This window comes from Chionomys nivalis (genome assembly GCF_950005125.1).
Source record: "Chionomys nivalis chromosome 23 unlocalized genomic scaffold, mChiNiv1.1 SUPER_23_unloc_1, whole genome shotgun sequence".
NCBI classification, from domain to species: domain Eukaryota; kingdom Metazoa; phylum Chordata; class Mammalia; order Rodentia; family Cricetidae; genus Chionomys; species Chionomys nivalis.
Window position 1 is genome coordinate 831538 of NW_026646869.1, and position 12913 is coordinate 844450.

Below are 12913 nucleotides of genomic sequence, written 5' to 3' on the forward strand. Positions count from 1 at the left end.
TCTGAGCTAGTGTGGGATTTCTTTCAAGTGTCCATCTTCATCTGGCACCCAACTGTTTGGTTTTAGAACCACACGCATGCCCTCTGCCATGCTCTGAGCACCCCCAGCTCAGCATAAGTCCTCCCTCAGCCCACCTCAGCTGTGGCCTGTGTGCAGAGCCAGCAGCTCATATAGAATTTCTGCACAGCAGCTTTTCTTGCTACGGATCAGCTGCAGTTCTTTATATTTTCTCTCTACATACCTTGGAGTGGCTTCAAGTCCCCCCACACCCCACCGTTTGCCTCCCACCAGCACGCACCATGGAAACTCAGGCAAGACATGGGCTTCCCTGGTCTGAGCCAGCTGTTCCATGGCTTCTAACAAATTTGCATTTGCTATTCCACTGCTCTAGAGACATCTGCAGAGCACACACAGTCTGTGATTTATATTACATAACTGTTTTTAATCTGAGCATATCTTTGAGAATTTCACTCTAAAATCAGATTCAGACCAGCCATATGACTCCATCCAAGTGTGCCACTAGGCCCAGCTGTGTTTGCTTTGTAGGTGGCCCGCAACACCTACTGGCAGGTAACAATTATTGTACCTACTCTAGACCAAAATCAACCGTAGGTAAGATTTATAATTTGAAATATATACTATAAATTTATAATTTAAAAGGGCAATATGTTGGACAACCTAACCATCCAGGGTTTCAATATCTTCTTTACTTACACCATGTATGAAGGTTTACAGGACTTATATGATTTCCCTTCTATATCACTATTTTTGATTGCGGGGATTATTCTTGTCCTCAATATTGTTTTCTTAAAAATATGATTTGATAATAGGGCTAAGAATGATGTGCTTTTAGAAATGGTACAGTCTTCACAGACTAATACCAAGCTTTTCAAAAAAGAGGTTGAAACTCTGAAGGATACAAACAATTTAACTAACAAAACTTAGTCAACGGAGGTACTTTTAGAAATGGTACAGACTGATAGTGATTTATTAAAAGGAAAATTCAGCTCTCTGGAGAAGGATACAGCTGCTTTGGCACATAAAAGCAAGTCAATGACAGTGGGTGCTAAAACATTAATTTGGTAAATTAAAATATGTGAACCATACCGTAGACACATACTCAGGTTTTCAATGGGCTTTAAGCTCAGAAAAGGTTGATTCAGTAATCACACATTTATTAGAAGTTATGACCATAATGGGCACTCCTGCACAAATAAAGACAGACAATGCTCTCCAGCATATGTGTCTAAAATAATGAAATTTTTTTTTTTTTTGCCTATTACAATATAAAACACATTACAGGTATACCAAATGATTCTACAAGTCAGGCAGTTACAGAAAGGTCAAATTATACTATAAAGAATATGCTGGCTCTTCCTGTAGGCAGCCAGAGGTGACCTGTAAAGATGGTTTGCTACTCTTTTGACCCAGAAAACCCTACAAAATCATGCAAATCAAGAGGATCAGACCTTCGGGTTCACATTAAGAACACCCGAGAAACAGCCCAGGGTATGCGTATCTGAAATGCCACCAAGTATCTGAAAGATGTCACTTTGAAGAAGCAGTGTGTGCCATTCCAACGGTACAATGGTGGAGTTGGTAGGTGCGCCCAGGCCAAACAGTGGGGCTGGACACAGAGTCAGTGGCCAAAAAGAGTGCGGAATTTTTGCTGCACATGCTTAAAAATGCAGAGAGCAATGCTGAACTGAAGGGTTTAGATGTAGACTCTCTGGTCATTGAGCACATCCAGGGCTCATGGCCGGATTAACCCTTACATGAGCTCCCCCTGCCACATCGAGATGATCCTCACTGAAAAGGAACAGATTGTTCCAAAGCCAGAAGAGAAGGTTGCACAGAAGAAAGATATCCCAGAAGAAACTGAAGAAACAAAAACTTCTGGCATGGGAATAAATTCAACATGAAATAAATGCAGATAAAAGTTAAAAAAAAAAAAGAATATGCTGAACAAACAGCAAGGGATAGAAAATACCCCCAGAAATAGAGTGCATAATGCTTTATTAACCTTGAATTTTCTTAATGCTAATGAGAAAGGAACAATGGTAGCAGAGAGTCATTGGATAATAGAAAAAACTTCTGAATTGAATCAACCAGTATATTTCAATGATGTGTTGACCTCACAGTAGAAACCAGGAGATGTCCTATATTGGGGAGGGGGTTTCACTTTTGTTTCCACAGGAGAAAAAAACTATGGATACCATCAAAATTAATAAAGATTTGATTTGAAAAGGAGAAACCTCTTGAAAAAGAGGAATGACAGCTCATCCACGGGGTGACAACCATACAGGTGGTAAGAAAACCTCATAAGGGTTGGGACAGGGTTCTGCTGTTGTCTTTACAGGAAAATACACAAGACCCTGGATGTTTGGATGCTGACAGAAGGAAAAATAACTGTCCAATAAGGATCATCAAGAAAAAGGAATATGACTTGTAAGGACAGGTGATCAAGAGAGAGAGAGAGACAGAGCTGGTTTTGGAGTTGGACAATGGCTCTGTACTTCTCTAAATCCAAGTGTGTTGTTAAAAGGAACATTCAGAGCTTCTGTCTCATATCGGGAGCTATCTGGTATGGGACAGAAGGAAGACTTTAGGAAAAATTTCACTTTCTCCATGTCTATATTGTATTTTTCATTGAATGTATGTTTATATGAATGATGTTTAAGTTTTCCATGATGAACAATAGATTTTCCTACAGATAACTTTCCTGCAGTAATCTCTGAAGTTTTCAGTAAGATGGGGCCCCACAGCAACAACTCCACCTGGTTGAGAAGACATCATGATGTAGACAGTGCTTCTTAAGACTGCTTCTTTGGGTACCAACTGTTGAAATGGTGCACCTTCTCATGACGTCCTCATTTGTTACACATTTGTTTACAGATTATTTAATATTCTGATATGAAGTTTTAGTCTTTAAGTTATACAGGTATTAAATATTATAGGTCAATAGTTGTTCAGGTTTGTTGTACGTACAGTCAGATTGATTAGGTTCTTTAGATACATAGAGATTGTATTTTGTCTACATAGGTAATCTTCAACCATTTGAAGGATCTGTAGAACATGGCATTTAAAGAACTTAGGATTCTGTTGACATGAGACACGATTGCTCCTGACAGCACCAATCTACTGAGAATGTTGAGCACCAAAGACACTCCCCTCGGAGTTTGTTTTCTTCATGGCAAAGTGGCCTTTGGGCAAGGAACTGCCCATACCTCAACCACTGATAAAGAACATGGTATCTGGAAGTGGATAAGCAGGACACAAGGAAAGAGACTGTCAAATCTTGCCAAGACAGGGCAAGATGGTTCTGAAAAGTTTCCTGCCTCTAAAAATGGTCTGGCAGTTACACTAGACCTTAGCCAAAGTTGGTTGCTTCAGTGTTGCAAAACTAGACTTTGGGTGATTGCTCAGGTAGCTAATTGTCTCTGTCATATATTGCTCGCTTTGGAAGCTACTTGATTGTACTTCCTGCCTGCTCAAGTAATATTATCTCCCTTCTCACGCCTTTGATGGGGTTGAAGATTAGATAGTCATAGCTACCGTTCTCTTATGATTTAGCCAAGCCATTTCCTATATAATACTTAGGCTCCTTAGGTTAGAATGTTTATTAAAACATTTAGCATGCATTCCTTGCTTAATATTGTTTATGCTGGTTGTAATTCTAATTATACTTGATATCTGTTCCTAGTGTATATAGTTATGTATTGATTTGGAACTCTCTTATTTAAACAAAAGGGGGAGGTGCTATGGGAGCACATTTTACTCCTTCAGCCAATACCCTTTAAGATACCAGCTCACTTGGGTGTGGTCTCTTATACTATATATGCCAATGTAAAGTGTGTGTCAGGTCTCTTTTCTGACTGCAGCATTCGGTTGCCATTCCCCATTCCAGGAGAGGATTATGATATGTGAGTTTACCGCCTAAATAAATAACCCTCTATTATTATCAACTCTGAACTAGTGTGGGATTTCTTTTAAGTGTCTTTTTTCACCTTGGAATGACTAATTCAGTTTCTTTATTAGCTTCAACTCAAAATCATTGCAGAATGTAAAGTTCTAGTCTTATGAAAGCGGCCAACTTATTATAGACTGTTAGGAAATATAAGTTAGTCAGTCATCCTTAAAGTACTGATAAAATTAATTACTGTAATAAGCCTTATTTACTTCCCTGTATATGTTTTTTTAAAGAATTGAATTCTTTATTTATGATATCCATAAACGTTTCTATTCTATGTTTCTATCCAGGAAGGCAATTTTCTCCTATTATCAGGGTTGTTTTTGGTTTTTTCTTGTTTATAAACAACAACTTGAACTCTATTGCATGAAGGGCTCCCTGTATATGTTTTCAAAGTCAAACTTAAAGCAAGTAACTAGAAGCAAAATTTGTCTAATCAGACATACCTAGACAGCTCTCATACTTCAGAGATCTGCAGGATATGGCATTTAAAATAATGATTAAAAAGCTTTTTCTATTAGACAGAAAGTCCGAGATCCTAGCAGTGACTCACAGACTCCAAAGAAGATTATGGGACACCACGATGTCTCCACCTGGATTACGATGACTCTGACCACTGACGATATGCCCCAGTGCAACATCTGCTGCCAGGACCGGGTCCAGACTGAGAGCAAACAGCAGGACATTAGAGAATTGATTGCACAACTTCTGCTTAGACAAAATAAGGTCAGTATTTTCCATGTCCCTTTTTCACAGGAAAGAAAAATTCACCTTATGGGTCTGGCTAAGACACTTCTGCCTCCAATGCTATGAAGATCAGGGTACTGTTAAGTTTTTTTTGGCCCGGTAAGCCTCTCCACCAATGCAATAATTCAAATTTGTTGCGGGAGGTCCTTCCACTCCTCCAGCCAATAGCCGCTGAGATACCAGCCCATTGGGACATGGTTTCTCTCCCTTTAAAAAAGCGGCCACTTCCCTCCTCGTGCTCTCTTACTTCCTGCCCCGCTTCCGGCGACTAGACTCCCTACCTGATTGTGCAGAGGGCTGTTGTCTGGGACGGTGATCTGTAAGTTTTTCCCCCCTAAATAAATAACCATTATATTAATCATAATTCCAAACTAGCATGGGATTGTTTGTGACTTACGCCTTCGCCTTCATCTGGCACCCAACATGGGGCTCGAACCCATGACCCTGAGATTAAGAGTCTCATGCTCTACGACTGAGCTAGCCGGACGACCAGGACCTGGGGTGGCAGGAACACAGCCCGCAGCTCCCCACAACAGAATCGCAGCTCCCACTACACCGGTGAGGAGAGAGGGCTAGCTAGTTGTTACTTCACCTCTTTGAGCTCACAGGTTTTCACCCCAGCCTTCCTATCTCAGGTCTTATTTAGAAACAGAACAATAGAGATTTAGTTAAAGCTCCAGTTAGTGGTATCCACAGGAACAAAATTCCCAGCACGCTGTGGCCGGAATGGCCAGACCGCTTCCAAAGAAGCAGGCCACAACTGCGGAGATGAAAGGGCTGGCGGAAATAATAGCAGTAAATTAAGGCACAGCCACTACGACAAAGTTAAAACAACAAAGCTCCAGTGTCAGCATGCACAGGGAGAGAGTCACAACTCCCAAAGTAAGAAAAGGTTACCATGCATTATTTGGAGCCACAGACATGGGCTTTTTGGCCATACTAATGCTATTAACTGATGCATGCTAATGTGTTCTGGAACCAAAGGATCAGGCCAAGGGCCTCAAATCTAATGGATGAATGGAAACTCCCAGTTCTGTAACAAGTGCCAATATCGCCAAATGGAGCATCTATGATCACAGGAACGCCAGTATCAACTCAACACTTAGAATGTGCCAGGAGCTGTCCTAAGAGCTGAGCATGGAAGTCCTTTCCACACGTACCGAGGCCCCATAATACTTCGAAAGGCCCATAGGCCTTTAATTAAGCTGTCTTAATTTCAAATTGTTTTAAGTTGATTTTAATGTAACAATAATTCATATATAGTACAAATGCCATTCTTAGGTATAGTTACTTTACATCAGTACAGTTGTAAAATATAATTTCTAGCATTTCTTTACAAAGGAAGGGAGGAATCCACGATGACAGGAACACCAAAGGCCTGTAAAAGCCCTAAAACACTAAGTTTATCCACTGTTACTATCCCCACGGGACAGAGAGAAAACTGAGTGTGCTAGTTAGCATCTACTATCAACATACACAACCTACAATCACCTGGAAGGGGAGTACCAATGAGGAATTATCCAGACCAGGCTGACAGGGGGATATGTCTGTGGGACTGTCTTGACTTCTAACTGATCTGAATGTGGGCAGCACCATTCCATGGGCTGAGCCCTTAACTGTGTTAGAATAGAGACCAAGCAGCCAGCGGGCAAAGATGCCTTTATTTCCCTCTACTCTCGACTGTGGAGATGATGCTTTAAGCTCTTGCCTTGACTCCCTGCAATAAAGACACGTTGCCTATATTAAGTCGAAGAGAATCCGTTCCCCTTCAGAGGCTTGTGGGCAGGCATTTTATCACTACAACAGAAGAAAGAGGAGACCACTGCTGTACAGGGAGATACTTGCCAGAGCCGCAGAGCTAATGAACTAGAGAACAAGCGCCTGAGCCCAGGGGTTTGAGCCACAGCTCCCATTCCTAATCGTATGCCATACACCACCTTTGCTAAGCTGAAGTATGTGTGGCCCCCGGTACCCTCTGGGCGCTAGGACAGAAAATTAAGGACAAGGTAAGGTAAGATTCTTGATCTCAAGGGGTATTTCACCTACTTGCAAAGGTTTCAAAGTAAAACTCAAACAGGTTGTAACACGTTCACCAACTTGCCTTATGACCTTAAGCCTTCTTCTCTGAGCCTTATTTGTATAAGGGGGTAGGGAAAGGGAAGGGAAGGAACTCAGAAGGTCAAGCTCTGGCAAGCTAGGATTCCCTTAATGGTTATCTGGCTCTTTCACAAAAACAAATGCTGCTCTCTGAGAAGTACAAAAGACTAAAAAACGGCAAGGTTTCTATTTCCAAGGGGGAAACACCTGAATACAAAAGTGAGTGGCTATCCATTTGAGAAGAGAGCTACCTGTGACAGCTGCAGAATGGCCCCCACCTCCTGTGACAGTCCTGATGCACCCGGGCTCACAGAAGCTGCTCAGTTGCTGGGGAAGAAGCACATCTTCCTTGTGGCCAAGGCCAAGCTGCCCATAGCTATTTGCACCCTGGGGATAAAACACAACACAGAAGAAGAGCAATTTGAAGGCCCAGCTGTCAGCACCCATCTAGCCATCGTGTCCCTCGCCCTGACACCTCTCAGAGCCCATGACATCTCACACACCTGTTCTCAGGAGGCTGTCTTGTCAATCTACATTGAGAACCAGCCCACCTGTGAGCACTGTGATTCCTATTTCAGAGGCATCTGTGGCATCCACAACTTAGCCAACCATGTGACTCACCTTTCCCTGCATGTATACAACACTGTTCTAGTTTGCTGCTGGGGGAAGAGAGGACCGAGACTGATCAAGCAGAAGCCATGGAGAACACTGCCTGTGACTCACTCTCTGGCTCTCTCCACTGACTTTCTTAGAAAGCCCAGGCCCATCAACCAATGGATGGTACCACCCACAGTGGACTGGACCTTCCACATGAATCACCAACCAAGACAGTCTCTTCAGAGACGTGCTCACAGGTCAATCTGATTGAGGCCTTCCATTGACATTTCTCTTCCCAGGCGATTCTATGTGGCATCACAAGGGCAATAAAACCCAATCAAGACTAAACTGCCTTTGGGAATCAGACCAAGGAAGCCCTCTGATAAAAGCTAATTATCCAGGAAAGCTGGGGGAAAAAGTTGGTGGGGAGGGAGAGATAAAGAAAAAGTTAGCAGAAAACACTCCGGAGTTAGGTTTGTGCTCCCTTCCCCAAATCCTCAATGGGAAGCAGGCAATGACTTTCTGTATTTATTCAGTTAGCTAAGGATGCTGCATCCCTAACAGGAAGCATCATCATTCTCTCTGTCCAGTACAAGACCTAGGCAGGGATCTAAAGGGCCTTTTCAAGTATAGCATTTGGCGACTCCAAGATTCAGATCTCCCTGTAGATCCACACTATCAACTGCATACATAGCTCAGGTCTAGGGGTACAGCAGAGCAACAGAGTGCTTACCTAGCATGTTCCTAGGTTCAGTCACCAACACTGGAAGAAAAAAGTCTCTAGTCTGAAATGTTTACAGCTTGGTTACCGAAATAGAATTCAGTATATACACAAATACATATCACAAAGATGCTGTAAAGAGAGGGCTATGTCCATTAAGTGAAACAGTAACATCTCTGCAACAGAAGATATAAATACAACCGTGAATACACACTGTAAAGAGCCGAAGGCCCAGAATGTTCTAAGTTTTCAGAGCTTGCCATATTCACTTAAAGAAGAGGAACTGTGAACCCACAGTTCTTAATACTTAATACTTCAGAAATTCCTCTCTTCAAGTGTCTACTCCCAAGCTGGTTCTTTTGGAGGTGAGTGGTGGAGCCTTTAAAACCCATCTTCTGAGGACCCCTGAATGAAAACATGTGATTGGAAACAACTCCCAAGGCATGAATGCAAACACACGCGTAAAACCCTCCTGTCCCTTGGGTATTTCCGGTCCCCTTGAGCAGCAGGGCTCCAAGACGAAGAATGAGCTATGGGAGGGGCACAGGTCAAGAGAGCCTCGGGAACAATACAGCTCCTACTAAGTGTTCTCTGCAGACATGACAGACACCTTCAATCCTCACAACTAAGGCACATTAGCATTCATTTTACAGATGAGGAAACGGAGGCCCAGGGAGGCTCAAGTAATAGTTATAAGGATGTGATTGGAGGCAGCCCGGAGGGTAAGCCACAGACTCTGGGCTGCTGCTCACCTCCAGCACTTCAGCACCTTTCTCTTCTTTGTATCCTTCCTTGGCACTACAGTGAGTCTTGTCTACTTGACTAGTCTACCCCATCTCCTAGAGATAGACTATGAAGGCAGGGACTTGGTCTTGCTCATAGCTACTCCCCTAAACCTGAAACTGCATTGGCCACATCAGGTCCAAGGCTCCAGCCTGGAAAGGTCAAAAGCAACACTGTTGCAGAGTGAAGCAGAGAACATGTGCTGGGGTCTCTAGCCAATCTGGTTGCCCCATTACCAGGCTTGCAGGATGAGAAATACTGGAGGGAGAAGACAGGCAGGAACAACCCCAGGTTCACGCTATGTACCAGTCTCTAGTGCAGCAAGAGGCCTTAAAACCAAACTAATAAACTTTATGACAACTATGCATACCTTCCTTCTTTACAAAGGATCCAGACAGAGCTTATGCACACATGCATGCACACACACACACACACACACCCTTGTGAGAGATGAACTGTGTTTCTCTAAAATTTCTACATTAAAGCCCTAACCTCTCAAATGTCCCGATATGGTTGTATTTGGAGTCACAACCTTTAAAGAGGTAACTAAGGTTAACTGATGAGACCGTAAGGGTGGGGCCCTGGTGCATTCATCTAGTCTCTTCCTAAGACACCAAGGATACCCACCCACAAACAAACAGCCACCTGAGGCCTCAGAGAAACCAAAACTGTCCACACCTCAATCTTGAACTTGCAGCCTCCAGCTCTATGAGAAAATAAATTTCTATTGTTCAAGAACCCAGCCTGTGGTGTTTTGTCACGGCAGCAGAAGCCAACTAATACACGCACCCTGAATACGCAACAGGAAGACTATGCCAGCAGGCCTCCAAGCACACTAGAAAAGTGAGGTTCGACCCTGTTCTGCCTCTGTCCATTTAAGGCCGCATCTGAAAGGCTTTTTCTGTCAGATGTTTTTCCTCTGCCAGAAAGACAATAGTCTCCTGGCTAGAAAATGACAGGCAGCAACACAGTCAGTTATTAACCCCGCCCCCACCTCAAGTGCTACCTCAGGGAGCTGAGTCAGCGAGGCCATGCCACGATCTCCCTCCCTCCCAGCAGCCTGACACTCAACAAGTGAAAGATATGTCAATGAATACCAATCCTGGCAGAAACATAGCTGCTATAGCCTCCTCTAGCAGAGGAACTGGAACACCTTTACATGTATGGATTTCCCAAACATGGCTGTGCGCACAGGTACTCATTTGTTTCGTCCATTCGTTCATTCATTCATTCTTTAGTCAACAAATACTTCCCTGGAGTCTGCAAGATGCCAGACACCAAGAGAGCCAATGTGAACACCACGAGCTCAGTACTCACTCAGAACACCTCCGCTGTAGCCAAGGAGACTGCCGTTAACAAATCATGCATCCTATCACAATTTTGGCATTTAATATTAAGAACTGCAACACCCAACATATGCTTCCTGCCACGCATGTCCCCCACATTCGCGAGCATAAAGCCTCCTCTCCAGTCACACATAAGGATTCTCTCAAAGTTCAGTGTCAAACCTAAGCAGCCAAGACTTCCACGACCCCAGAAAAGGTAAGATCCGGTCGGAGCAGAGTAACAGCAAATACGCAGGGTCTGCGCCTCGCGCGGCCACACTCCACAGGCCTCACATCCACAGGATGCTCCCCAGGGTGATGGCGCTGGTAAGGAGCCTCCCATCCTCCAGGCAAAAGAAAGATTCGATGACACAGGTGGCCCTAGGAGCTGTCACCAAGCGATCTTCTCTCTGTCCAGCCTCCACGCTGCCTTCCCAGGCGCTCAGGCAGCCGAGAGCTTTCCCAGAATGGACGCTCTCCCCTGAAGGTAGGGTCTACCCGAAGAGCCTCAGTCCCTCCGGTCCTCAAGCCCCAGTTAGCAGCAGGCCCCTCAGGCACCGCGGGGAGACCCTCCCTCCGAACCCTTTCCTTCCTGCCGCAGCCCGGAGTGCCCAACCCGGGTCTCCGCGCCCCCAGTCGCTTCCCGAGCCCGGGGGCGGAGTCACGTATCCAGCCGAAGAGCGCGGCCGCGGCGGAGCCAGCCTCAGAGACACAGGACTTCCGGGAGGGGCTGGAACGGGGCGGGGCCGCGGACGTCAGGGGCGGGGCGAGGCCGGTAGCTGGGCGGGGCCAGTGGGCCTGGAGTGGGAGGATGCTGGGGCCAGCTCTCCCCCCTGCGCGAAGGAACTCAGCCAAAACGCTGTCATACCGGACCTCGCGGCCTCCGGGCAACACACCCGTGTGGAAATGTGTTCTGCACCCACGCTCGTAATTCCGCATCACACTCAGTCATTCGGAAAGCTCTTTACGTGCCCCATGCTGCCCAGAGGGCTGACCTGACAAGCATAACACAGCGTGGTGGGGAAGGGAGCTGAGCCCGGAGGTGGGAAGGGTCCAGTGCGGAGTCCTCCTGGGAGCTGCCTTAGCCCGCTTCTCTGTGCATGTGGGAACCTGAGAGTATTGGGTGGCCTAGCGCCACGACGGGGAATGCGCACCTGGTAACACCCCTGGTACTGGCTATTGTCTGTTGTGTCCCTAAGCTGTCCCCACCCTCCACAACTGCCTGCCCTAATTCTGATCATCAGGATGAATAATTCTCATCCAAGATAGATTTTCATATAATATGGCTTTTATCGACGATGTCATGACGTTGGAGGGGATTAAATAGTACAACGTACCAATGCACACTGGGAAAGTGGAATTCAGAACCTGAAGTTGGGGGAGATAGGGTCACAGTTAAGGCAATGATCTACATTCATAGCTCTGGCCTCTCTGCAGACAGGTCTCAGGGACTTCATCCTGCCTGCCTGGTCCTCACATTGGAAAGTGTTCCCGGGAAGCTACTATCCAGGTCTCACCTGTTCACGTCCCGCACTCCTTGCTTGTTACTGCCTGCTGGACCTTGTGAAGACAGCCCCTGTTTTTTTCTCCCCACGACTGTGAAATCTTGAGAAGGTGGATGGTGCTGCTTGGAGCACACAGGCAAGCCAGGCACAGCTGCTCTGCTCCCGAAGTCCTGAGAGATCAGGGCAGTATTTACTGCTTTTCTGTTGCAACTTTCCTTTTAAGCATGTTGTTACAGGATGTGACAGTTGGGTGTAGCGGGACCGTTCTCTCTCCTTTTCAGCAGTTCCCAAAGCAATACATGACAATGACTCACATAGAACAAACTAAGGTGGATCTGGTCAGGTCTCGTACATTTTTGTCACAGTCTCTGTGCACCGAGGAGGAGAAGTGGCACGAAAGTCCCACCCCTAACTAAGAAGCTATTTGCAGCTGATACATGGGAAAGAAAATATCGGTTTTCTCCAACGGAGTGGACTGGGTATATTAACCGCACTCCTGGGCAGGCCCCATGCTCAGGAACAGTTGACCAACACAAACAGACTCCACGTTTCATGTGTGCTTTTTGTTGTTGTTTGTTGGTGGTGGTGGTATGTCTTGGTGTTTTTTTTTTTTTTTTTTTTTTGTCCTTTGGGTTTTAGTTTTTCTTGTTGGGGATGTTGAGAGGAAAGGAGGGAGAGGTGAAGAGGACCTGGAGGACTTGAGGGAGGGAAAAGAATATAATCAAAATATATTGTATAAAAATCTTTAAAATAATGTTTAACAATCTTGTACAATACAGGAATTTCTAGAGGCATCACCATTCCTGACTTCAAGCTCTACTATAGAGCTATAGTAATAAAAAAAAAAGCTTGATATTGGCATAAAAACAGGCATGTGGATCAATAGAATCAAATCAAAAACCCTGACATAAATTCACAACCTATTAATACTTGATTTTTGACAAAGTAGCCAAAATTATACAATGGAAAAAAGAAAGCATCTTCAACAAATGGTGCTGGCATAACTGGATGTCAACATGTAAGGAAAACAAATAAATCCATATCTACTGCCCTTCACAAAACTCAAGTTCATGTGGATCAAAGGCCTCAAGACAAATCCAACCACACTGAACCTGATAGAATAGAAAATGGAGTTAATCTCTAGTGCCTTGGCACAGTAGACCACCTC

At 44.8% G+C, this 12913-nt stretch overlaps 1 protein-coding gene across 2 annotated transcripts in view; it reads right to left on the minus strand.

Annotated features, from left to right (window-relative positions):
- Positions 1–10900, minus strand: part of Klk15 (kallikrein related peptidase 15) — a 31186-nt gene extending 20286 nt beyond the window's left edge. The window contains exons 1-3 of one of the 2 annotated variants that reach the window (XR_009056600.1): positions 10424–10900; positions 7066–7201; positions 964–6514 (exon numbers count right to left, since the gene is read on the minus strand). Coding sequence is in view for 1 of the 2 variants with exons in the window: in XM_057761049.1 (XP_057617032.1) it covers positions 7066–7261 (196 nt within the window). In the remaining variant the exon portion in view is untranslated. Of the gene's footprint in view, positions 1–963; positions 6515–7065; positions 9804–10423 lie in introns of those variants that run through there. The other variant, XM_057761049.1, reaches the window with a different exon arrangement.
- Positions 10901–12913: the final 2013 nt, after the last annotated feature.